Genomic DNA, 24,827 nt, shown 5'->3' on the forward strand with positions numbered 1-24,827 from the left:
TATTGACCCATGTCCTATGCTGGTCCCTAGTCGGGTTCCCTACTGCAATGTATATGAGCCGTAGTCTAAATCTGGCTCCGTTCCAATTACACCGACAAGCTGACAAGTCAGTTTGTGCATGACAGAGAGTTTGCTCAATCTTAACAGTTCAGATATTACAACTTGATTATAATTACCAATTGATATAGTATTTAGAGTTTACCTAAGCACAATGATAAAACACATCCTATCACGGCTGAAGGAGCAACGAGAAAGGGAGGAAGAGGAAGATTGTCATCGAATGTCATCAAATACATTAAAGAACTGTCCAGTGCTGATTCGGGGTAACAAGATAGAATATCATCCTTGGAATCATACAGATCTGTCGGAAGTGATAGAAAAGCTCCCAGTCCTGGAGGATGGTGGCCACGCGTGGACGACAGAGGTAGACGTGAGACTGACAGGAACGCAAGCAGCGATGGGAGATCTGAAAAGACTCTTAGCTTTTATTGCAGGATTGGATACAATGCAGGAAATATTGATGAAGGCAGGACTTCATAAATATATCAACACATCAGTCTATGACCCAGAGCTCTTCGCAGCAAACAGAGGCAGGCTGTGGAAGGCAATCAGAGAGACTTACCCTACTCACGTTCACCCAGACAATATCATTGTGAAGCCACTAGGGGGAGATGAGAACCCCAGGGGATTTGTTGCCCTCAATGGAGAAGTGTGACAGGGAAGGACGCTGAAGATAATCCGTTAGAAAAAGCCATGATCAGGGAAAAAATACAAGAAGGTCTTCCTACCCCAGTCAAGGATAAGCTAGCAGAAGTGGTGGGGCTACGACACATGAACAAGGCTGTTTATATAGGCCACGTAGCTCATCAAGTTGAGTTATATCGAAAGAATATTCAGATACAGAAGACACAAGACGAAGAGTCACTCAGAATATTGACTCATGTGCAATTGACTGAAAGCAAGAGGAACATAGAGGGAGTGCAGGCTTTAGCTCTACAGGTCCCATCTCAGCCACAGCAACAGCCACCTGGGGTGCAGACTGCTACTTACCAGTCCTACTCACAGGGGCCACAAGGGGGGTATCCTGCTACTTACCAGCCATACCCACAAGGGCCACCAGGGGTGCAAGCGGTTCCATACCAGCCATACACACAGCCTGGCCAAGGACCACCACCAGGGGGATGGACAGCAGCAGGGAGGAAGATTCTAGGACCATGTTACCAATGCGGCCAGAATGGACATCTAGCCCGTACCTGCTACAACAGGCCCCAAGGGGGCGCAGGGTGGAGCCAAGGAGGAGGATATTGGCCTCCTGCTACACCTGCTCCAGGAGTGATGAACCCTTACGGAGGCCCAGCAGCTGGGCTATAGGGGTGCCCAGAAGATCCGAGTGGGAGGTGCCAGCTGGTGGTGACAAAGAAGCCTGAAGACGCCACGCACCTTCCTATGTCTGGAAAATATGTGAAGACAATCGGATTTGAGGGAATTAAACAGCTGATTCCTACAACTGAGCTTGTAGACTTAGAGTGCAAGGGACAGAGAGCAACTCTGTCAATACTAGTGTCAGAACACACACCAACAGGGCTGCTAGGGAGAGATGCTCTATGCCAATTGAACTGTACAGTGAAATGCACACCTGACGGCTGTCAGGTGATGGTGCCATCAGAAAACAGACAGCTGTCTGTCATGATGGACAACAACGCATCCATGGTGTATTGGGTGGGAGGGCTTAGCCCAGACCTAATGGAACCAGCAAGGATGTGGGACAATTACATCCAGGCAAACATGTCAGGGGCTAGAAGGCCTACTGACCCATTGCATTGTACACTCCAGTATTTTAGAAAAGCTGCAGACGCAAACCCAGATGAGTGGCTGAAGCATCAGCCAAAACAGGTACAGCTTAGCACAAGTTGTATAATCCTAGGCCCTCAGGGAGTGGCTATGAAGATAAACAGTGACACTTATCTAGATCAGGAGCATAAGGTTGAGGGTAGCATCCCACATGTGACACTTATGATATCTGAACACTATGAGCAGAAGCATTTAGGGGCAATGATGGCAGACTCAGAGAGAGCCAGATTTGTAACAACAAAAGAAAACCCTGCTATCTGGAGGAGCAGTGATGGACAGTTTACAAAACTGATGATCTCTGCTCAAGGAATGGGACATCCACACACTGTGAAGCTAATGAACAAGCCAATCCTTCCTGTACAAGCGGAAAGAGACCTCAGAGAGGAAATTATGCAGAATGTGCCAGCAGACCCGTGGGCAAATCCGTTAAGTAACACACCTCTTCTGCCAGTGAAGAAACCTGATGGTTCATATCGTCTGGTACATGACCCACGTGCTGTGAATGAGGTGGTCGTCAGCTACCCAACTGAAGTTCCTCATGTGCTGTTGACTCAGATTCCATCGACAGCCAGAGTGTTTAAGCATAGAACAGACCTACAAGCTTTGCCTTTAAAGGGAGCTGATATAGAATATTGGGTTGATGGGTCTTGTTACCGGATAGGAGAAACTTTGTGCGCTGGGTATTCCTTAGTTAAAGCACAAAATTCAAAGTTTATTGTGGAACAGGCTGAGGCAGTTCCTCAGCCTTGCTCAGCTCAGTTGGCTGAGTTGATTGCCCTCACAGAAGCATGCAACTTGGGAACCGGACGGAGAGTGACAGTGTACACCGACTCTGCCTATGCACATAATGTGTGTCATTTTAATGGAGCTGTATGGAGGGGGCGGGGTTTTAAGAGAACGGATGGTACGCCTATACAGCACCACGCACAGATCATGAAGCTGTTACAAGCCATGATGAAGCCAAAGGAATTAGCCATAGTGAAGTGTGCCGCACACAGGTCTGACTCATCACATGTCACACAAGGTAACAGGGCTGCAGATGATGCAGCCAAAGCCATTACAGGAGCAGACAAGGCAGGTAAAGTTCTTCTGGTCGCACATGAAGTGCAATTACAGGGCATGGTCACACTTGAGGATTTATTGATGTTACAGAGTAGAGCAACTACGTTAGACAAGAACGTTTGGCTAGCAAGGGGGGCAAGTCAGGATGACACAGGTCTATGGAGGAATCATGAGGGGTTGGTTGTAGCACCCTCAGATTTATTAGGCATGTTAATACGGGAAGCTCATGGATTAGCACATGTGGCTAGGGGGGAGGTAAGACGCAAGATCACCAAGGAATATGGGTTTTGGAGTCCATATTTGATGGAACAGATTGACCATGCTTTAGGTCAATGTGGGGTCTGTTGGAGAAACAACATCAGAGTGGGTACACCAGTGGTGTCTGGGCATATCCCTACCCCAATTGGGCCACGGGTGGTGGACAGGGGGTGGATGTACAGAGTAGGCAGGATGTTGTGCCAACAGGTGCCGAGGTTCCCAGAGAACCTGAGAAGGAGGAGCTACGACGAGATGCTGTGGTGTTGCCAGAGCCAGTGGCAATGCCAGTGGAATTGCCAGTGGCAATGCCAGTGGAATTGCCAGTGGCAATGCCAGAGTTACAGCCAGTGACATTACCGGCAATGCCTGAAACCGAGGGGACAGTGGAAAGCTGTCCAGATGCCAATGAACCAGAAACCAACGAAGCAGAGAGTGTTGACAGTCTGGAGGTCCAGCCTGGGAGTGTCCAAAGCCTGGACACCTGTGCTACTGGGGATGCTGGCGAGTGCCTGCATCATGCTTCAGATGATGCTGAGGGCGACTCCCCAGACCTTGATCAGCGTGGGAGGGGACCAGACGACTGCCTGAACCTCAATGACACTGACGGACGACGACCAGTTAGGAAAAGATTAAAGACTATGCATAGGGTAGTGAAGCAGCAGATCAAAGGGAACGACGGGAATGGACAGCAGATGATAGCATGGCTGGAAACGGTCTTAGGGGCATGGGAAACTTATTTTGTTAAGATAGGAGCACCTATTATAGCAGACATGATTTTTGACTTTCTTAGGAGACAGGGCCTCATTGACTGTTTTTGGAAAATCAGTCACTCAGTCCACGTTGATGAACTTTTCAGAAAACTAGTCCTCATCTGAGGTGAAGATCTATGCATTCATGCTTTCCCTTTGTCCTGTGCTTACTGTTGGGGAATTATGTGTTATGATAACTGAATGTCATTATTTGTGTATTGTTTGTTTATTTCTATATCGTATGTGATTGATGTCAGTTGAGAAGTGATGTGGTGGTTATGCAAAGATAGGAAATAAGTTCTGTTCCTAGCGCAACGAAGAAAAAGCTCCTGACTATGGAAAGGTTATCAATCTGAGACAGCGGTAAGGGTTGTTCTCCAACTGGGTTCAAGTGCTAGTAACCTCTGACCCTGAGGATGCAAGAACCAAGAAGACGTCGGTCGTTGGAAGTTTTTGTGTTGAAATGTGTATGATGTACTGTGTTTAGATTAATTTGTATTGTCATTTTTAGGATTTTTTTTTTTTTTTAATATTGTTGATTATTTTATATTTGGTTTGTATGTTATCTTTGGTTGCTGGTACTGGTGCTGGGTTGGTCTGTGTTATTATGTTTCTTGTGTTGTGTGTTGGTGTAGTTTTTCTGTCTGTTGTTGTTTATTTTAATTTTTAATAATAAAAAAAAATTCTCTTTGGTTTCTTAGCTGCAGTATGTGGGGTTTGTGTTTTTGTTTTGTTTTATGTGGTCGTTTAGTTTCGGAACACCCTCTGGGTGGGGAATATGTAGGTATATTTCTACTTAAACACACACAGATGCATGGATTGTATAATAATGGGCCTGTATGTATGCTGTGGGGGAGTGTTGTGGAATGGCTCTTGTGGTCTGTGACCTGCCCCCTGACTTAGGGCCAGGTGACATCATATTGGGCTCTCCCTTTTCACATCTTGACCATCTCTACAGTGAAGGTGATAGGCCATTGCCTGTGACTGTATTTGCATATTGTGTATAAATAAGGGTGTGGGGCCCAAGGGGGGCTCTCTTAACCACCCCAGCCCAGCAGAGCAGACCAGTCCAGAATCCAGCTTTGGTATCTGTATACTTTGTTTTGTACTTTTAATTAAATCGTCTTAAACTCAGAATTGTTCTTTGATTCATAACCAGCAAGATAAATATACCACATAGGCTAATTGAGTTACATTGAGTCATAAAAGGCCTATTCTAGTCATTTGTGCTTTCTGTATTTTCTTGCAAAAAATACTCAGGGTAGATCTGTTGACGTTCCCATTCATGGAGCTAGTTAGATAGATAGAGAGCGTCCAAATATAGCTATTCTCAATAAAAGGTGTTGAAAGGTTGTTTGACTCTTGCCGGTAACTGTAACCACGTGACACTAGCCACGTCAATATGAAATAGCATGCATCCTGCACATAGGACATTGTGGAGGAGCTAAGAAATGTATTTAACGGCCAAAAAACACATACTTTGACCTAAACAGTAATTTATGACATCATTGTGCAATACCATTGTGAAGCCCAGGATGTCATTTACAGTATCAGCTACAGCCATGAAGTGAGCCTTTAAGTTCAACGAAATATATCTCAACCAAATATGGGCAATTCAAACATACGTCATATAAAGCCCTTGAAGTTTAACAAACTATACAACTCTGCACAGGGACTAATTAAAAAAAGGACTACTTTAAAAACAAAACAAAAACACATTTACTTGAACTGAGCAGCTTCAAGGTTCCATAAACTTCCCAAGATAATCGATCATGCCAAGGAAAGGCTGGAGCAGGGGCAGGCATTTCGGTGATTGCTTTGGTCTTGGATGGATCTGCTCTTAGGCCATCACTGGTGAACACATGATCGACATAACTGACCTCAGCCAGCCGGAATTTGCACTTGACGCCTCGGTCCTTCATCCTATCAATTTCCGCCTTAACTCTGTCCTGCATGCAGGCACGCGGGAAGGTATTTTGACTGGGGGTGCTGAGGTGCTGTCTATATACGCTACAGGGCAAAAAATTGCCAGGGAAAAAATTATAACGATTTCTCTCCCTCCCTCTCGCTGATTGCTCGTTCGCTCACACGCACACAGTGGCATAACGACGGGCCCCAATGCACGGGCAATAATAGTTAAGCACGCACGCATGCACCCACACACTACAAAGACGTAACGTTAAATATTTTACCAACAATGTGTTGGAATTTACAGTAATTTCCACTCAGCTCACAGTGTCCCACAATGTCCACAAACATGATGTTGACCATTATTACAGACAGCACTCCATGTCGATTGGTATTGCATCTTAACGGAAGCCCTTCGCTGCCGAAGAATCGGATGGATCTGAATATCAGTTCTAATACGTTTCTGGCCGTCTGTTGCTCTTTCTCAACAACGTCCGACAGTAGAGCATTAATGGGAGTGTTGTTAAGCGAAGCAAGCAATCTCACCGATTCTGAATGTATGTCAGACATCTCGTGTTGGCTAAACTTACAAAAGCCTCCTACTGTAAATGCACTTGTCTTTCTGTCGTGGTGCCTTAACCCCTTCTCTATATAGCTTTACTGCAAGAGAAGCAAAGAACAGGGTCTCTTTCAGTGACATAATGCAACCATTTCCACCTGGTAAACCAGCTTTTTTTAAATGAAATGAAACTCGAATGTCTCTGTTCCAATTTTCCTCCCAGGAAAACGTATGTCTGGTCGACACGGCTCGTCAAACGGGGGTGGGGGTGGGGGTGTCAAGACTCGGATGTCAAGTCCCTAGCAAGATATGACCATGTGATCACTAACATTAAAACTAACAAACACATTTTTACATTTATTACAAAAAACACATTTATTTTTATTCCCAAAAGCAACAATAGTTATTATATTGTTTTAAATTATTGTTTGAATAATATTTTTATTTTTAAAATTCAGGCAGGAGGAGCTCCTTCTGCTTGCCGCTAGGGGGTGCTGCAGCACCCTCAGCACCCCCCTTCCCGCGTCCCTGCCTGCATGGCTACTGGAATGCAGTGCGCTGGACGGACAACGGCCTGTACATCTGGATCTAGTCTCATCGAGTATGTGACTGGTAGCATATCAAGTTCGTCCTTGAAGTGATCAGCATAGTTCTAGTTGATTGACAGATTTTCTAAATCTCTGTGTGCTATGGCGCTGCTGTGTTGATCTGCAAAGTTTTTTGTAGTGGTTCCATTTATTGCATGTGTGACACTGTTGAGCATAATCTGGGCGAGTTTCTCTCTTAGCTGTATGGCTGCCTCCACAATTGTTACAATTTGTGACGCGGTCTGAAATGTGTGCGATGTCATACATTGAAATCTGAGAAAAATTTAACAAGACAGGCGTATTTGAATGTTGGTACACCTCAAACAATGAATGGGAGAAAAGTGATTCTAAACGCAGCCACAGCTACGAACTAGCGGCTAACAAAACACATCTCTACGAAGGTCTAAACTGTATTTTAATAACATCACAACATGCTGAGAGAACATCGACATGCTAAAAACACATAACTACACATAACAAGATGAACACACAGTTCTTGCTTTTGAACACGACCTAAAACGAAAGTATGTTTACAAGTCAAGTCTCCCTTACCGGCAAACGAGAATAGAGAATCCGATCCACAAATTATAAGTATTTAGTGACCGTTAAACTGTTGTTTATTATATAGAGTGGGTAGTTTAAAACTTCAAGTTGGTGTTATGAAAAAAAAAAAGAAAACTAGATATTGTCGACACAATAAGTTTCACTTTCACTTTTTGACCCCTTCGAGTGAGCGCGTTGTTTGCAAGTTCACCAGACCGCGACACATTTGTGATTCCGTTCTGACTGTGGTGTCTGTCGTGTCTCAAATCTCTGTTTCCTTGCGAATTCGTACTGCACAGTGTCAACATTAGCAGATGTTTGCGGTGATGATAATGTATTTGCGTGCTGTTCTGACAGCTCATGTATTTGACATACAGATATAGCCTTAGTCTGGTACACACATAACGTTTTTTTAATCTGAGAGAGACCCCACAAATGAATATAAAAAATCATGGATTGAACAGTTTTGATCGTATTGCGCGTGGTGTGCTCCGATATTCCCAATACAGCACACCACATACATAATGATCTGTCCTACGACAGTCTAGAGCAGGGATCGGCAACCTATGGCACGCGACAGCTAAACGATGGCACACAATGCAATAACAATAATGTTTATTTTTATTTTTATGTTGGCCGCGTTCGTAAATTCGCGCACACTGGGTTCAACGTCATAATGGGACCAAGCTATTTGATTGGACTAGAGCAGGGGTGCTCATTACGTCGATCGTAGGTAGTGTGGGTAGATCACACGGCATTGGAAAAAAAAAAGTTTCACTCAGCCCCGCGCCGCCTCACAACACACACACACACACACACACACACACACACACACACACACACACACACAGACAAGCACACACACACACACAGACAGACAGACAGACACAAGCACACACACATGCACACACAGATAGACAGACAGACACACACACACACACACACACACACACACAGACAGACAGACAGACACACACAGACAGACAGACAGACACACACACACACACACTCCGCCGCCCGGAGACGTCGATGGCACCTGGCTTGGCACTGGCCAGTCTGGTGTAAACCACTCAGAGCTCCTGAGTTAATGTTAATGTTAATGGACTACCAGTGTGAATATTTGTTATATCGTTTAATAAATCTCTTCTTTGATTTTGAAACAGTGTAGCGTGGCCTTAATTTGTTATTATTACAGTACATTTTTGTGTTCGCAGCAATGGCAATATGTTTTATTTGGTTGGTAGATCTTGTTGAGCTGGTAATTTGAAAAGTAGCTCACAAGCCTAAAAAGTGTGAGCACCCCTGGACTAGAGGCAGTCACATGGACGCTCCGGCGCTCTCAGAGCGAATTTATGAATGCTGCCATAGTCTCTCATCCACACGCGTCGTATTCTGGCGCCAATTTTCTAATTAAAACTCTGAATTCTAATTAGAACTCTCTGATTCTACACAAGTTTAAAGCACACAGAACGACACACAAGTCATTAAAAATGTTTATTTTGAAAGTCTCACCCTGCGTCTGATCCTGATATTATATACAGGGGTGCACATAACTTTTTGGGGCCAGTGCTCAGAGGAGCACCTAGGGGTGCTGCTTGGTGCTCCCCGAGCTCGCGAGTCACGACCCGTCCCACAGGATGGATAAAAAAGGGATACATGGATAACTTATATTAGCAAAACGACATTTATTCATAAATAAAGATGAACGAACAAATGATTGTGTGCAAAACAAAAGAAACACATGCAAAATCAAATGACTGCTCTTTAACACTAGAACCGCCATGACGTCAATTTGACCCAAGTGGGTTTTTCAATTGTACATAACTATGTTTTAATAAAATATTGAAGTCTTTGACTTTTCCTAAAATGGTGTTGTGTTGCACTTCCTATTATTAAATATGGTATAGATACATCTAAATAAAAAATACAGGCATTTATACCTATAACCGCCACGACGTCAAATCGACCCACATATAAAAATGCATTATAAATGCGCTATAGGCAACCGCACAAACAATAGTCCCTCTACGCGGCATTGCATTGTTTATGTCGTTGCCTAGCAATTACAATGATATGATTCAAAGTCTACTCATTCTCTCAAAGGGACTGCGTGGCTGGTCTGCTTGTATCCAGGTATGGGAAGCCATTCAGCAGGTATTTCCTCTCAACATCTGCTGCCAGCCAAAACTTAATTCCAAATTGATCTGGCTTGTTGGGCATATATTGCGTGAACCGGCACCTTGTTTTCGTCGGGAACAGCTGTTCGTCCACGGTGATGTCCTGCCCTGGCTTGTAGCATGAGATGCAGTTTTGTCTGAATCTCTCCCACACTTCAGCCATGAGCGCAAACCTGTCGGTGGTCAACCGGGAGCGTCGGGTCTCCTTCCTGTCAAAGCGCAGAAAGCGCATGATCTCCCGAAACCGGTTCTGAGATAATGTGGAGTTGAAAAAGGCATTTCCCCATTTCTCCGACCAGAAACGTTCAATTTCAATGTTTTTTCCGGCAGTATCCACCCCTCACATATAGCAGAGCAATAAATGCCTTCAGCTCAGCGACTGAGACATCCCAGGAGGCGCGCTTTCTTTCATCACATTCTGTTGCAACATGCCGATGCTGTGGTTATTATGGTCCATTTGGGGTAGGTACTTTGTTAATTTAGTTTTTTATGTGGTGAATGACGTTTTACGCCTATCACACCACCCAAATATTCTTCTAATAGCCTACCCATTTCCAGTGTTATTTTTGACTGATTTACATTGACGTACAGGCAAAGCGATGAGTGTTGTCAAAGATACTTAAATTATAAAACAAGAGGACCAACACCATTATGACTTGAAATATTCATTTGTGAACACAATGCCTTAATACAATGACAGAGTACATTTTGTTGTAGGCTCGGATACTAGAAATGCCGTAGCCAGGCACAGACGTCAATTTGACCAGTTGGCGGTTTTAGGTATACAGCGCCCTCTGGCGGTTCTAGTGTTAAGCATGAAAGCCTGTCAGACTCCTTTAAACACAATGAAATCAACTGACATCTCTTTAAGCACTAACTGAATGTCTGTTCTTTAAACACACTGAAATAAACTGACATCTCTTTAAGCACTGCTCTGTTCTGTTCTGTTAACAGTCTTTTTTTAATTTTTATATATATAATAGAATTCCCAACCATATTCCCTGGGTCAGGGGTCGAGGTGCGATAATGAAGCTGTAAAACGAACGTCTGAACGTTTGAAAGCTTCAGAGAAAAGAAACGTGTCCCTTGGTGTTGTTTTTCCTTTTAGCGACGAGTCGTTCGGGACTGAATTTTCACGTGGCGGCGTGATAACCGTGCGATGCGCGATACGCGGAATGAAAGTACGAGTTACGATACTTTCCGAATGTTTTCGTGAGGGGAGTCGCCGTGGTCGTCGTCGGTCGACTGTTGTGATGGATTACTCGTCGGGCCTTCGGCTGAGGGGACGGCAAATAGTTACTTAGTGGGGCTTGCAGTGATGCAGCAGTCAGCAGTTGGATTTTGAGGAAGTAAATTCCTCTCCCAGCGGTTCCAGCTGTTGGTGCGCAAGAGCGCCTTCATGCGGCTGATCTGCCGCGCAGCATGCATTTTGGCGACGCATGCGCACTGGCGCACCAGTTATGTGCACCCCTGATTATATAAACAGCATAGCAGCAGGGTAGCGTTAGCATGGCAGGCCTGAAAGCCAAAGTAAACCTTCGGGAATTCCAGCCTTAATGGACAGAAGAGTGGGGGTTTGTGTCCCAGAAAGAATGTATGTGTATGTGTCCTATGTGCTGTATGTGTCCTATGTGCTGTATGTGTCCTATGAGACAGTGCTGTATGTGTCCTATGAGACAGTGATGTACGTATGTTTCCTATGTGCTGTATGTGTCCTATGAGACAGTGCTGTATGTGTCCTATGTGCTGTATGTGTCCTATGAGACAGTGCTGTATGTGTCCTATGTGCTGTATGTGTCCTATGAGACAGTGCTGTATGTGTCCTATGAGACCGTGCTGTATGTGTCCTATGAGACAGTGCTGTATGTGTCCTATGTCACGAAAATTTTGTTTGCCGAACGTCAAGCGTTAAACGGCATTTTGAGACCAAACATCAAAAATCGTTCAAGGATGAAGCAGACAAGGCCGAATCAATAAGACGTGCTGTGTCAAGGTATGGGAAGCAGGCCAGCACCCTTAAAGCCTTTGCCACTGCTAAAAATCACGCAACTGAAGCAAGCTTTCGTATTGCTCATTGCATTGCGAAACGTGGAAACCCATTCACTGATGGAGAATATATTAAGGAGGCTTTCCTCTGTAGCTCAGAGGTTTTGTTTGAAGGCACGATAGAACACAAAAGACACAATAAAATCAAGAATAAAAGACATCCCAGTGTCAGCCAGAAGTGTGGAACGAAAAATAGTAGAAATGGCAGAAAACGTGAAAGCGCAGCAGACAGCTGGTTTGAAAGATTCAACGGTGTTTAGCCTCGCACTTGATGAGAGCGTAGATGTGAGTGACATGTGAATGATCTGCTGTAAGGGAGGAGCTCTGCTGCCTAAAACCAATGCCAGAAACAACAAAAGGTGAGGACATCGCCAAAGTTCTTATGGAGCATTTTGAGGAGCGAGGGGTTGATATTAGCAGCATTCTGTGGAGCGAGGGGTTGATATTAGCAGCATTCTGTGGAGCGAGGGGTTGATATTAGCAGCAGTCTGTGGAGCGAGGGGTTGATATTGGCAGCATTTGCCGGATACTGTAAGTTCGTTGCTAGCTCGTTGCTATGTTCATTGCTATGTTCATTGCTAGCTTGTGATATTAGCTTGTTAGCTAGTTGTCCTCTCTCAATCGGTGAGTTGATTTTGTCCGTTTTCAAAACTTGTACAGTCCGTTATGTCTTCTGACACCATGTTGAATGACCATACAAGAGGTAACACTTTATGAAGTCAACAGTATTTATTAGGATAATGTTGTGGATTTAATTGATTCTTAATAGATTGAGTAAAACTTATAAAGCACAAAGAGCTTAAATCAATTGTCTCCAAAGAGGCCTTTTATTAAGCAAAGTCCCATGAGCACAGAGAGAAAAGAGCAGACAAAAAGCAAAAAGGCCCCCAACGTTGGGCGGGACTCATATTTATAGAACTGTCCTTGGTCATGAGGTCACTATTCTTGGGAACCAATCATATTATACAAATCTGTGATTGCACAAGTTATGGGCCCTGTCCATAGTCAGAATTATTCACAGCGCCACAGATCTTGGCCCATCCCTTACAGCAGGGGTGCTCACACTTTTTAGGCTTGTGAGCTACTTTTCAAATTACCAGCTCAACAAGATCTACCAACCAAATAAAACATATTGCCATTGCTGCGAACACAAAAATGTACTGTAATAATAACAAATTAAGGCCACGCTACACTGTTTCAAAATCAAAGAAGAGATTTATTAAACGATATAACAAATATTCACACTGGTAGTCCATTAACATTAACATTAACTCAGGAGCTCTGAGTGGTTTACACCAGACTGGCCAGTGCCAAGCCAGGTGCCATCGACGTCTCCGGGCGGCGGAGTGTGTGTGTGTGTCTGTCTGTCTGTCTGTCTGTCTGTCTGTCTGTGTGTGTCTGTCTGTCTGTCTGTGTGTGTGTGTGTGTCTGTCTGTCTATCTGTGTGTGCACTGTGCATGTGTGTGTGCTTGTGTCTGTCTGTCTGTCTGTGTGTGTGTGTGTGTGTGTGTGTGTGTGTGTGTGTGTGTGTGTGTGTGCTTGTCTGTGTGTGTGTGTGTGTGTGTGTGTGTGTGTGTGTGTGTGTGTGTGTGTGTGTGTGTGTGTGTTGTGAGGCGGCGCGGGGCTGAGTGAAACTTTTTTTTTTTCCACTTTTTTTTTTTTTTTTCTTCAATGCCGTGTGATCTACCCACACCGGTCGATCGCGATCGACGTAATGAGCACCCCTGCCTTACAGGAAGGAAATGGCGCCTTACTTGAGTGCTAAATTCTCCAAACTGTAGAGAGACTTCAATTTCTCAGTATAAAATGATATAAAACTACAACAATAACATAATGGATTAACAGGACATGCACTAGTTAACTAGGTGCTCGAGCTCCACCCACGCGCTGTAACAAGTACGGTGGCTGCTGTAACAAGTACGGTGGCTGCTGTAACAAGTACGGTGGCTGCTGTAACAAGTACGGTGGCTGCTGTAACAGTGTCATTCAAATATATTGATATTGTGAATGGTCAACAGACGTGTTAAAAAAAGGACTGTGTGATCATCTAATCATGTGTAGTTATGTGTTTTTAGCATGTTGATGTTCTCTCAGCATGTTGTGATGTTCTAAACATGCAGTTAGATGTTAATAGCGATGTTATTTCTTAGCTCCTAGCTAGCGACCAACGCAATGGTAGCAAACGTGATTCAGAAAGTTTTCGGTTTGAGGGGTACCAACATTCAAATAAGCATATCATGACACATCATTTGAAAGCTGGAAATCTGGAAAAATTAAAAATGACCATGCCCGACTTTTTCACCTGATCCTGTCTCATTTGAGGGAGGAATTAGAGTAGTGTCTGGGTTCAAAGGGTTAGGGTTAGGGTTAGGGTTTATCCCTCAGGAGCTGGCTTCACCTTGAGGGTCTTGTTGACCTCAGGGCGGTAGAGCTGTTTGCCGCTCTATGGTAGAGCAACCACACGAACCAAACTGCTTCTAACATTAGAAATATGATGACCAGGTGAAAACGCAGGATGAGGTTTTGTGTGGATATGCTCGGATCATAGTTCAGAATAACATACAGCACATGACAAGGAGATAAATAATCACATTAAAGCAGCATTTGGGACCAATAGTGAAATTATAAAAGGATATTCAAAGAACACAGCAACAGGAAAAAGACCCTCTATGAAAAGCCCTAAACATACTGTATTTGTTAGGCAGAAGATCAATTATCCCACACATAACGTAACGTTGTCTGAGAGAAGGCCTGGGTGAACACATTCCATTAATATCATTTTCAATTCTTTAATATATTCTACTACATCATGTCTGAAATTAACAAATTACATAATGTGCATCTCTAGCTCAACTACACCACTTCCCTTGTACTCGTTTGAGGGAGGAAAGAGAGTGAGGTCTGGGTTCAAAGCGCATTCCGCAGGAGGTTGCTTCAGGTTGAGGGTCTCGTTGGTTTCAGGATGACAGTGCTGTTTGATCCTCTGTGGAAGTAGGTTGTTGATACAAACATAATCAAAGAACTATACTTTCCAAGGAGTGGTCATCTAAAAATCTAAATGACATTTCAGTAATATCATTGCAGCATTGGATCATTGCAACACTGGATTATTTTAGAACTCCCAAAGTTAATATGTTGAATTATGTACTGCTATGATGCAAAAAAGCAATTTGCGATAGCCTCTCGTGAAATAGCAGAGAGATTTTATCATGATACATTTTGGTCTAGAGCATGTGAATTTAGTCACATATTTAAGATATACAGTAAATGAGTTTGCCTGAAAGGAAGGAAACTGTGTTGTCATACAGCTTCTAAACCAGGGAAGGCTACCTTGAGTTCTAACAGTAGTAGAGGTAGTAGTAGTAGTAGCAGTAGTAGTAGTAGAGGTAGCAGTATCAGTAGTAATAGTAGTAGCAGAGGTAGTAGTAGTAGTAGTAGTAGTAGTAGTAACAGTAGTAGTAGCAGTAGTAGTAGTAGTAGTAGTAGTAGTAGTAGTAGTAGTAGCAGTAGTAGTAGTAGTAGTAGTAGTAGTAGTAGTAGTAGTAGTAGTAGTAGTAGTAGTAGTGGTAATAGTAGTAGTAGTAGTAGTAGTAGTAGTAGTAGTAGTAGTAGTAGTAGTAGTAGTAGTAGTAGTAGTAGTAGTAGTAGTAGTAGTAGTAGTAGTAGTAGTAGTAGCAGTAGTAGTAGTAGTAGTAGTAGTAGTAGCAGTAGTAGTAGTAGTAGTAGTAGTAGTAGTAGTAGTAGTAGTAGTAGTAGTGGTAATAGTAGTAGTAGTAGTAGTAGTAGTAGTAGTAGTAGTAGTAGTAGTAGTAGTAGTAGTAGTAGTAGTAGTGGTAGTAGTAGTAGTAGTAGTAGTAGTAGTAGTAGTAGTAGTAGTAGTAGTAGTAGTAGTAGTAGTAGTAGTAGTAGTAGTAGTAGTAGTATTGTTATTATTATTATTTCTATCAAATCTAATTGATAACATTTACAGCACATGTACCTCCCAGGTTGTCCCTTCAGACTGGGAAACCTTAAAGATGATCCATATGGGCACAAGGAAAACACAGCAGAGTCCAAGGCACCAGCCTAACGTGTACGCCCAGTCTGGGTACACATACACCTGGTTGAACTTTAAAGGCTTGTACATTACAATAGAACATAGGAAGGTACCCTGAAAAGAAACACATATATGCATATCATTCTCTAATTCATCTCAATTCAGATCATTTAGCAGGCATACAGAATATTGTCAGTGAAATGATTGTTGCAAAAACAATGAGAGATGCGATAACCATTAAGAGATTCATGGGCCTACCCATCCACTCACCAAACAGACTATAGGAGTCACATAACGCCAGCAATACTTCATAATTGGCCAGGGGCGATACCCTATCATGTCTTCAATGTTGTCATAGAGACGATCCGCACCTGTAACACAACATTGGGATTAATTCTATTCAAACTTAAATCATGTTTAATCATGAATGTATTCTCCACTCTCGTATGTTCATTGAATTGACAGAGGAGTCCGACGTGTACACTAGTGGGGCTACCACCGAGTACCAGACAGTCTAGATGTATTGGAAATGTATTGGAAATGTGAATAGATCCAGTCATATTTAAGGCCATGTCCACACAGAGACGAATTTGGGTGTATCTGCCAAAGTTTCGGTCTGAATCCCACCACCCCTTTAACATTGAACAGTCAGAATCGTGATGGGAATTCTGTCTCTTTTTAGTGAGCCAGACCCACTGGCTCAGCTCAGCAATAAGAGACGGCTCTTTCAGCTGCCCTGTCTGCCTGCCGGCTTGCCCCACCTGCCTGCCTGCCCTACCCCGTTTGCCATTCTATTTTATATATGTATTATTATTATTATTATTATTATTATTATTATTATTATTATTATTTATATATACATATTATGTGCCCTGACTCTGTATTCTGCTCTTGGGTTCACTAGCTCTGACCATAACAATGATGTTATTGTGAGAGAATCAAGGGCTTACCATAAATCCACCCAATGGCTATCGACTGACAGACAGAGAGAAGGAAGAGGTTGTTGCCACTGCACACATAATGGTCGAAGAGTTGGAGGTAATACAAGCCCCCCTGCAAAAGAGCAGAAAGGGTCATACAGTATAGTCTATACCTGCACATTGTGAAACAGTGAACTATACTGCACCATTCATACAGTATAGTCTATACCTGTCTAAACAGTGAACTACTGTATACTGCACCATTCAAAGCTGGTATATTGATATGGATGAATATCAACAGTCTAGGGAGTGTTATGAATGATGGATTATGCTACCAAGTCTGCTACCAAGTAACATTCAGTTGACATGGTCCAACTATTTAAGACCATAGTAGTTCAGTGGTTCCCAGTAAACAATGAGTCCAAAAGACGTCCTCAGGGAAGCTGGACTGTGGGTTCAGATGACGTCTTTCTAGGACGTCCAGGTGACGTCTTTCTAGGACGTCCAGGTGACGTCCTTAGGACGTTTTATGGACTACAGACATGGACTACCCACATTCCGGCTTCTCTGAGGACGTCTTTTGGACTCTTTGTTTACTGGGTTAGACCGTACTAAAGCGGCAGGGTTAACGAGAGAGAGAAGGTCTAGTCGACCCACACACCTCTGTGACCAGGAGGAGGCCCAGGGAGAAGCAGACGGAGCAGAGGACGAGCAGCAGCAACTCTCGACGGTACCCTCTCCGAAACACAGTGGGGAACAAGTCTGTCACCGACGTCATCAGGCACTCCAGACCTACAAACTGTTAGAATCCAAGAGAGTCAAGGTCACCCTACTACTCGTTCAGTCACGATCAACATGTTGCACTCCGATGATGTTATGTTCTCATGAGAATAGTCTAACAGCTGTAGTCAACGGTGAAGTCGGACAACAAATAATGTGACACCGCTCTAGTTTAATCCATGCAGAAGCAGCCCAAACGGTCCGACTTCAGTCGACCTTTGTCGTGGTCTCACCTGTGTGTCCGCACCAAGCAGGATGACCATGATGAAGAAGCATATGGACCACAGCTGCGGTAAAGGCATCATGGCTACTGCCCGGGGGTAGGCAATGAAGGCCAGGCCGGGACCTGTATGGATGTGCACAGGTTCATCTCATGTCACTTCTCAGATATCATTGCGCCTCAAGTGACATGAAATTAATCTGTGTTAAAGTTTCCTGCTGAATACATTTTTATCCAACTTAGTGATATGTTTCAATAACTGAGCACCTCTTCCATGATTCCATATGTGACACATCTTGATGCTTTGGTCCTCATGTCGGGATCCCATGTAATTATCAGACTTTTCTTTAGAAATGTTTTTAATACATTTCCGCGTTGTTGAAAATCAATGACACATCACTAGTTTGTGTTGTGATTCTCAACAACGTTGAATAGTAGTTCCGTGTTTCAAAAGAAAAGTCTGAACATTTTGATCGGTTGCCGACATTCAGACCAAATGATCAGACTGTGTCACATATGTGTCACTTTAGCGTATTAAGTTACGTCGTATTAAGTTAAGTCGTTTTTTATCTAACATTCAACTTGAAGATTTGAAGTACCCACTCGTTATTTTTCCGAACAGTTTTACGTTAATTAAATAAGTATAATCTATCAACAAAATTAGCTTGTTTGTCATGCTTTCTCCGATGTGCTTGAGGGGGTGGGCTGAAATAACATCCAAATAGCTTCCATTTTGGTATGATTGGCTGTTGAGCTCGACTGAGGTAGCCAATAGCTGAGCGAGGGGGTGGGATAAAAAGAGTGTTTTCATTCGCTGTGTTTACATTTTTTCTAACATGAACTCCCAAACGCTTGCTGAGGCAATCAACAGAATTTCAGCTGCTGGTTTGAAGATCGACAATGGAGAATGTATGACTTCATACATCGATGAATTCATGCATGGAAATAGCTCAGCTTCGGAGTCGGAAGAAAGCGAAAACGAGGACACGATTTCTGATCCAAATGCTGATCCCAACGAAGAAGCATGGTCTGACGAGATTGAGAACATAATTGGACTTCATAAGAAGATTTGATTGCAATTGCCAGCGGAGACGGATAGATACCTCTCAACCCAAAATACGTATCTTGCAGTACAAGATTGTCTCCAGAATTCATTCGTGATACTCGGTTAGATTGTGCGTCGTTATCAAAAGAAAACCGAGACATGCTTGTAATTGGAACGTTGCTGAACACGATGAATCGTTCAGGAATGACTGAAGGTTTAAAGAAGGTCCCTAGGAAACGAAAATTTACTAGGACCACATATGGATTTCAAGGGATCACCGTATGCCGCAACACGTTCTGCTTTGTACTCGGGTGAGTTTGTGCTTTAAAACTGTTTGTCTGTATTGGGTTAGCCGTGTTCGCTAAGTAACATTCGCTAGCTAGTAGGCCTATGTTCTATATCATCGATACTGTGTACAGTTAGTTGAGTGTTTCTATTGTTCCCGGTTGGGTTGGGCTAGCCGCATTAGCTAGCTAGCATTTTCTGTTCGTATGCTGTTCTTCTGTTGTGTTGTATGTATGCTGTTCTTAAGTTGTGTTGATACATCTAGCTAACTAACTGTTTGATTTTTTTCTGTTTAGGATCAGCAACAAACTCCTCAATTCCATTTCCCAATCCTACAAGGAAAATGGGGTACTACCACGCGAGAGGAAGAAGTGTCCACGAACAAACAGAAACTTTCTCCAGACAAAGGACATCAAAAGAGTCGTAAAGTTCATCCGAAACTACGCCGAAGATCATGCCATTGTTCTACCTGGCCGTCATCCTGGGCATAGAAACTACGGGGTCATCCCTATGTTCCCCGGGTCCTATGTTCCCCGGGTCCTATGTTCCCCGATTTCTTAGCAAAAAAATAAAAAAGGGTTCTATGTTCCCCGCTTCCGAAAAAGGGTTCTATGTTCCCCGCTTCCGAAAAAGGGTCCTATGTTCCCCGCCTGCCGTTGTGTCAAGCGACCCCAGGTGTCGTTATGTGGTACTGCATGAGAGTTTGACTCTTTTTTGTAATATGAAGAACACAATGAATGTCATAGTATTGTCTCAGCATTTTATATAACTCCCTAGATAGATCATTTTCTAGATGGAATTGAACATCTTATATTCCTAAAACAACACCAGTGATATATATATATATATATATATACACATTATTAAATATTTGTTCTATATTTTTGTCAAACGAAATCAAATAAATACAGTAGAGATATCAATCCAAAATATAGGCTTTTATTGCAACCAACTAATTAAACTATGTTTGTGCATACATAATAACAATAATAACAATAACAATAATAATTAAATTAGGCCAATAACAATAATAATAACGAACTTGCGTCACCGGGGTAGAGAGAGAAGAACCGTGGTGTTCACGATGGTCTTTAGTCCGTAGATAATGCTCTGTAAGCGGCCGTCGTGACAGAGCGTCACCGGGGTAGAGAGAGAAGAACCGTGGTGTTCACGATGGACTTTAGTCCGGAAAAAGAACCAGAGAGTCCTTTTTAGACTGCTGAAATCTCAATCAAATTCAACACCTATGATCGGATTCATATTATAGCTCACCGGGGTAGAGAGAGGAGAACCAGGAAAATTCTCGAAATATGACAAAGTCCACGATTTTTCGTGAAATTAACACCCCGACCACACCTGTTTGCACGACCGTAAGTTTGTCCCATAGACGCCCATTCATAATTTTTGCGATTTGGTTAAGCATTTCCCACTTTTGCTTAACGGATTACTGTAATAAAACGGAAAGTCGTAGAAACTCACAAATGAGGGCAAAAGGTCGGCCCTACGATTCTCTTTAATTGTGTAATTAACTATTTTACTGTACATTTACTGTAAATATTTTAAAAAGTTATTAAACATCAAAACCCGGGTCCCCCCCCCCCCCCCCCTTAGTGATTTCTCGAAAAATCTCAAAAATCAATGAAAACCGTTAAGGATTTCCCAAAATCATATTCATAAGCATTATGAATTCATAACTCGGTAACGGTATAACCTACAGACTCCATTTAATATGATTTTGATCACTTCACTCGTGGACTATTATTATCGAAATCGAAGTAAAAAATAGTTATTGATTTAAGAAAGGCGGGCCCCCCCCCCCCCCCCCTGCTGTGCGGTTTTGAGCGACATTGAAAAATATGCTTTTCGTATTATATCTCGTTAACGGTACATGACCATGACTCCATTCAAAGTTTAGTTTGTTTAGCATGCTATTGTGATCATGGGAAAAATTTAGTTTGGAATTATAACCTATTGTGACGCTGAGATATTCGTCCATAAGCGACGGGTCCCCCCCCCCCCCGATGAGCGTTTTACGAGGTACCATAAATATGCTTTTCGTATTCTATCTCGTTAACGGTACATGACTGAGACTCCATTCAATGTTTAGAGTGTTCAGCATGCTATTGTGATCCTGGAGATCATGGAGAAAGCCTGATTAGTCACTTTTACAACGAGGTATGACTTGTAAGGATCATGCATTTGTGGAATGAGCAACACAGCTAAACGTGTGGGTAGCGGCCCAAAATTTGAAATTGTATGCATGGATTAAAGAAAGTGCATCATGGATACAACTGTGACAAAACAAAGAGTTTCCTCAGGTGTTTTTATTCAAACAATATATCCAGACAGTAGCAATCGATGCTTAAAGAAAGTGATAATGAACATTATAACATGAATACAAAGACATATTGTAGATCAACTAAAAAGTCTGAATAGAGCAGATTAATGTCTGAATAGAGCAGATTAATGTGTGAATAGAGCAGATTAATGTGTGAATAGAGCAGATTAATGTGTGAATAGAGCAGATTAATGTCTGAATAGAGCAGATTATTGTGTGAATAGAGCAGATTAATGTATGAATAGAGCAGATTAATGACTGAATAGGTCTTAAAATGACTTGGAAATATGAAGAACACAATGAATGTCATAGTATTGTCTCAGCATTTTATTATTTAAAAAACAACATACACAAATACATAATCATACTGTGGATTACTAATTGATAAAGACATTTACAGGAAATTGCAGGAACTATTATAAATAGGAACAAAATGATTATGTACAAAACCTTTTGTAGGTAGGACACTATTGGACCTCGGCCCAAATCTGGTACTGAACCTGACCCCCCATGCTAAACCATTTGGAAGTACAGTATACTAGGACTCCAATTCAGACACACTGGGGGGCTGTCACAAATCTACTAACTCTAATCAGCTTGGTCTCACACGGCAGACGGCAGAATTCGACGTTTATGGACAAACGTCGAATTCTGATGTGACATTGGGGTAGCTCGTTCTGATAGCGCAGGGGTGCGCCTGTTATGTGCGCCTGTCGGGGCTTCTCTCGGGATTATTCCATTTTGAATTGGAAACCCTATGGTTACCCTAACCCTAACCCTAAGGCAATTCAAAATTGAATAATTAATAACTGTGATTTACCGTGGGTTAGGATAACAATTCAAACGTGTCCGGATAGGGGAGAGGACAGGGAATCCAAAACCACTTGAATGGTGTCGATCCTACACTCCTATCACGGTCGACACAGCAAGGAGCGAATTCCCGGGTAGAAATATTCTCTCGCCCCGCTGTCAGCGGGAGTTTCATCCAGGAAGCGGTTCTCTGAGCAGCAGCGGGGGGGGGGGGGGAGGGGGGGGACCCGTCGCTTACGGCCGAATATCTCCGCGTCACAATGGGTTAGAATTCCAATACATATGCTTAATCTGCTGTATTCAGACATTAATCTGCTCTATTCAGACATTAATCTGCTCTATTCTGACATTAATCTGCTCTATTCATACATTAATCTGCTCTATTCATACATTAATCTGCTCTATTCAGACATTAATCTGCTCTATTCAGACATTAATCTGCTCTATTCATACATTAATCTGCTCTATTCAGACATTAATCTGCTCTATTCAGACATTAATCTGCTCTATTCAGACATTAATCTGCTCTATTCAGACTTTTTAGTTGATCTACAATATGTCTTTGTATTCATGTTATAATGTTCATTATCACTTTGTTTAAGGCCTGATATTGGCCATCGATTGCTACTGTCTGGATATATTGTTTGAATAAAAACACCTGAGGAAACTCTTTGTTTTGTCACAGTTGTATCCATGATGCACTTTCTTTAATCCATGCATACAATTTCAAATGTTGGGCCGCTACCCACACGTTTAGCTGTGTTGCTCATTCCACAAATGCATGATCCTTACAAGTCATACCTCGTTGTAAAAGTGACTAATCAGGCTTTCTCCATGATCTCCATGATCACAATAGCATGCTGAAAACTCTAAAAATTGAATGGAGTCTCAGTCATGTACCGTTAACGAGATAGAATACGAAAAGCATATTTATGGTACCTCGTAAAACGCTCATCAGGGGGGGGGGGGACCCGTCGCTTATGGACGAATATCTCAGCGTCACAATAGGTTATAATTCCAAACTACATTTTCCCATGATCACAATAGCATGCTAAACAAACTGAACTTTGAATGGAGTCATAGTCATGTACCGTTAACGAGATATAATACGAAAAGCATATTTTTCAATGTCGCTCAAAACCGCACAGCAGGGGGGGGGGGGGGGACCCGCCTTTCTTAAATCAATAACTATTTTTAACTTCGATTTCGATAATAATAGTCCACGAGTGAAGTGATCAAAATAATATTAAATGGAGTCTGTAGGTTATACCGTTACCGAGTTATGAATTCATAATTCTTATGTATATGATTTTGGGAAATCCTTAACGGTTTTCATTGATTTTTGAGATTTTTTGAGAAATCATTAAGGGGGGGGGGGGACCCGGGTTTTGATGTTTAATAACTTTTTAAAATATTTACAGTAAATTTACAGTAAAATAGTTAATTACACAATTAAAGAGAATCGTAGGGCCGACCTTTTGCCCTCATTTGTGAGTTTCTACGACTTTCCGTTTTATTACAGTAATCCGTTAAGCAAAAGTGGGAAATGCTTAACCAAATCGCAAAAATTATGAATGGGCGTCTATGGGACAAATTTACAGTCGTGCAAACAGGTGTGGTCGGGGTGTTAATTTCACGAAAAATCGTGGACTTTGTCATATTTCGAGAATTTTCCTGGTTCTCCTCTCTCTACCCCGGTGAGCTATAATATGAATCCGATCATAGGTGTTGAATTTGATCGAGATTTCAGCAGTCTAAAAAGGACTCTCTGGTTCTTTTTCCGGACTAAAGTCCATCGTGAACACCACGGTTCTTCTCTCTCTACCCCGGTGACGCTCTGTCACGACGGCCGCTTACAGAGCATTACTAAAGACCATCGTGAACACCACGGTTCTTCTCTCTCTACCCCGGTGACGCAAGTTAGTTATTATTATTGTTATTGGCCTAATTTAATTATTATTGTTATTGTTATTATTGTTATTATGTATGCACAAACATAGTTTAATTAGTTGATATTTGATAGTTGATTAGTTGATATCTCTACTGTATTTATTTGATTTCGTTTGACAAAAATATAGAACAAATATTTAATAATGTGTATATATATATATATATATATATATCACTGGTGTTCTTTTAGGAATATAAGATTTTCAATTCCATCTCGAAAATGATCTATGGAGTTATATAAAATGCTGAGACAATACTATGACATTCATTGTGTTCTTCATATTTCCCCATATGTCCATAAGACCCCCCCCCCCAAAAAAAAAAGAGTCAAACTCTCATGCAGTACCACATAACGACACCTGGGGTCGCTTGACACAACGGCAGGCGGGGAACATAGAACCCTTTTTCGGAAGCGGGGAACATAGAACCCTTTTTCGGAAGCGGGGAACATAGAACCCTTTTTCGGAAGCGGGGAACCGGGGAACATAGAACCCGGGTAACATAGGACCCGGGAAACATAGGTACGCTCCCGAAACTACAGTGCAAAGCTACTCCCATCTAATGTCTGCAAAGCCTCAGTCTACCGTCTCTACAGTGATGCTCTGCAAAAACGTGGTATGTAAACGTTATGTGTTAAACTTGTGTTCAGTAGAATTGTAATAAGTTACAGACATGTTAAATGTTTTTTGTACTGAGAAACTGT

At 42.4% G+C, this 24,827-nt stretch overlaps 1 protein-coding gene across 1 annotated transcript in view; it reads right to left on the reverse strand.

Moving 5' to 3' along the window:
- Positions 1 to 14,114: 14,114 nt before the first annotated feature.
- Positions 14,115 to 24,827, reverse strand: part of LOC308150157 (sodium- and chloride-dependent GABA transporter 2-like) — a gene marked incomplete at both ends in the record, with an annotated part of 43,763 nt that continues 33,050 nt past the window's right edge. The window contains 6 exons of the mRNA XM_080523018.1: positions 14,115 to 14,183; positions 15,720 to 15,890; positions 16,047 to 16,147; positions 16,727 to 16,829; positions 17,358 to 17,495; positions 17,710 to 17,822. Coding sequence (XP_080379144.1) covers positions 14,115 to 14,183; positions 15,720 to 15,890; positions 16,047 to 16,147; positions 16,727 to 16,829; positions 17,358 to 17,495; positions 17,710 to 17,822 — 695 coding nt within the window. The remainder of the gene's footprint in view (positions 14,184 to 15,719; positions 15,891 to 16,046; positions 16,148 to 16,726; positions 16,830 to 17,357; positions 17,496 to 17,709; positions 17,823 to 24,827) is intronic.

Source organism: Nansenia antarctica (assembly GCF_963989245.1).
Source record: "Nansenia antarctica genome assembly, chromosome: 2".
NCBI classification, from domain to species: Eukaryota; Metazoa; Chordata; class Actinopteri; order Argentiniformes; family Microstomatidae; genus Nansenia; species Nansenia antarctica.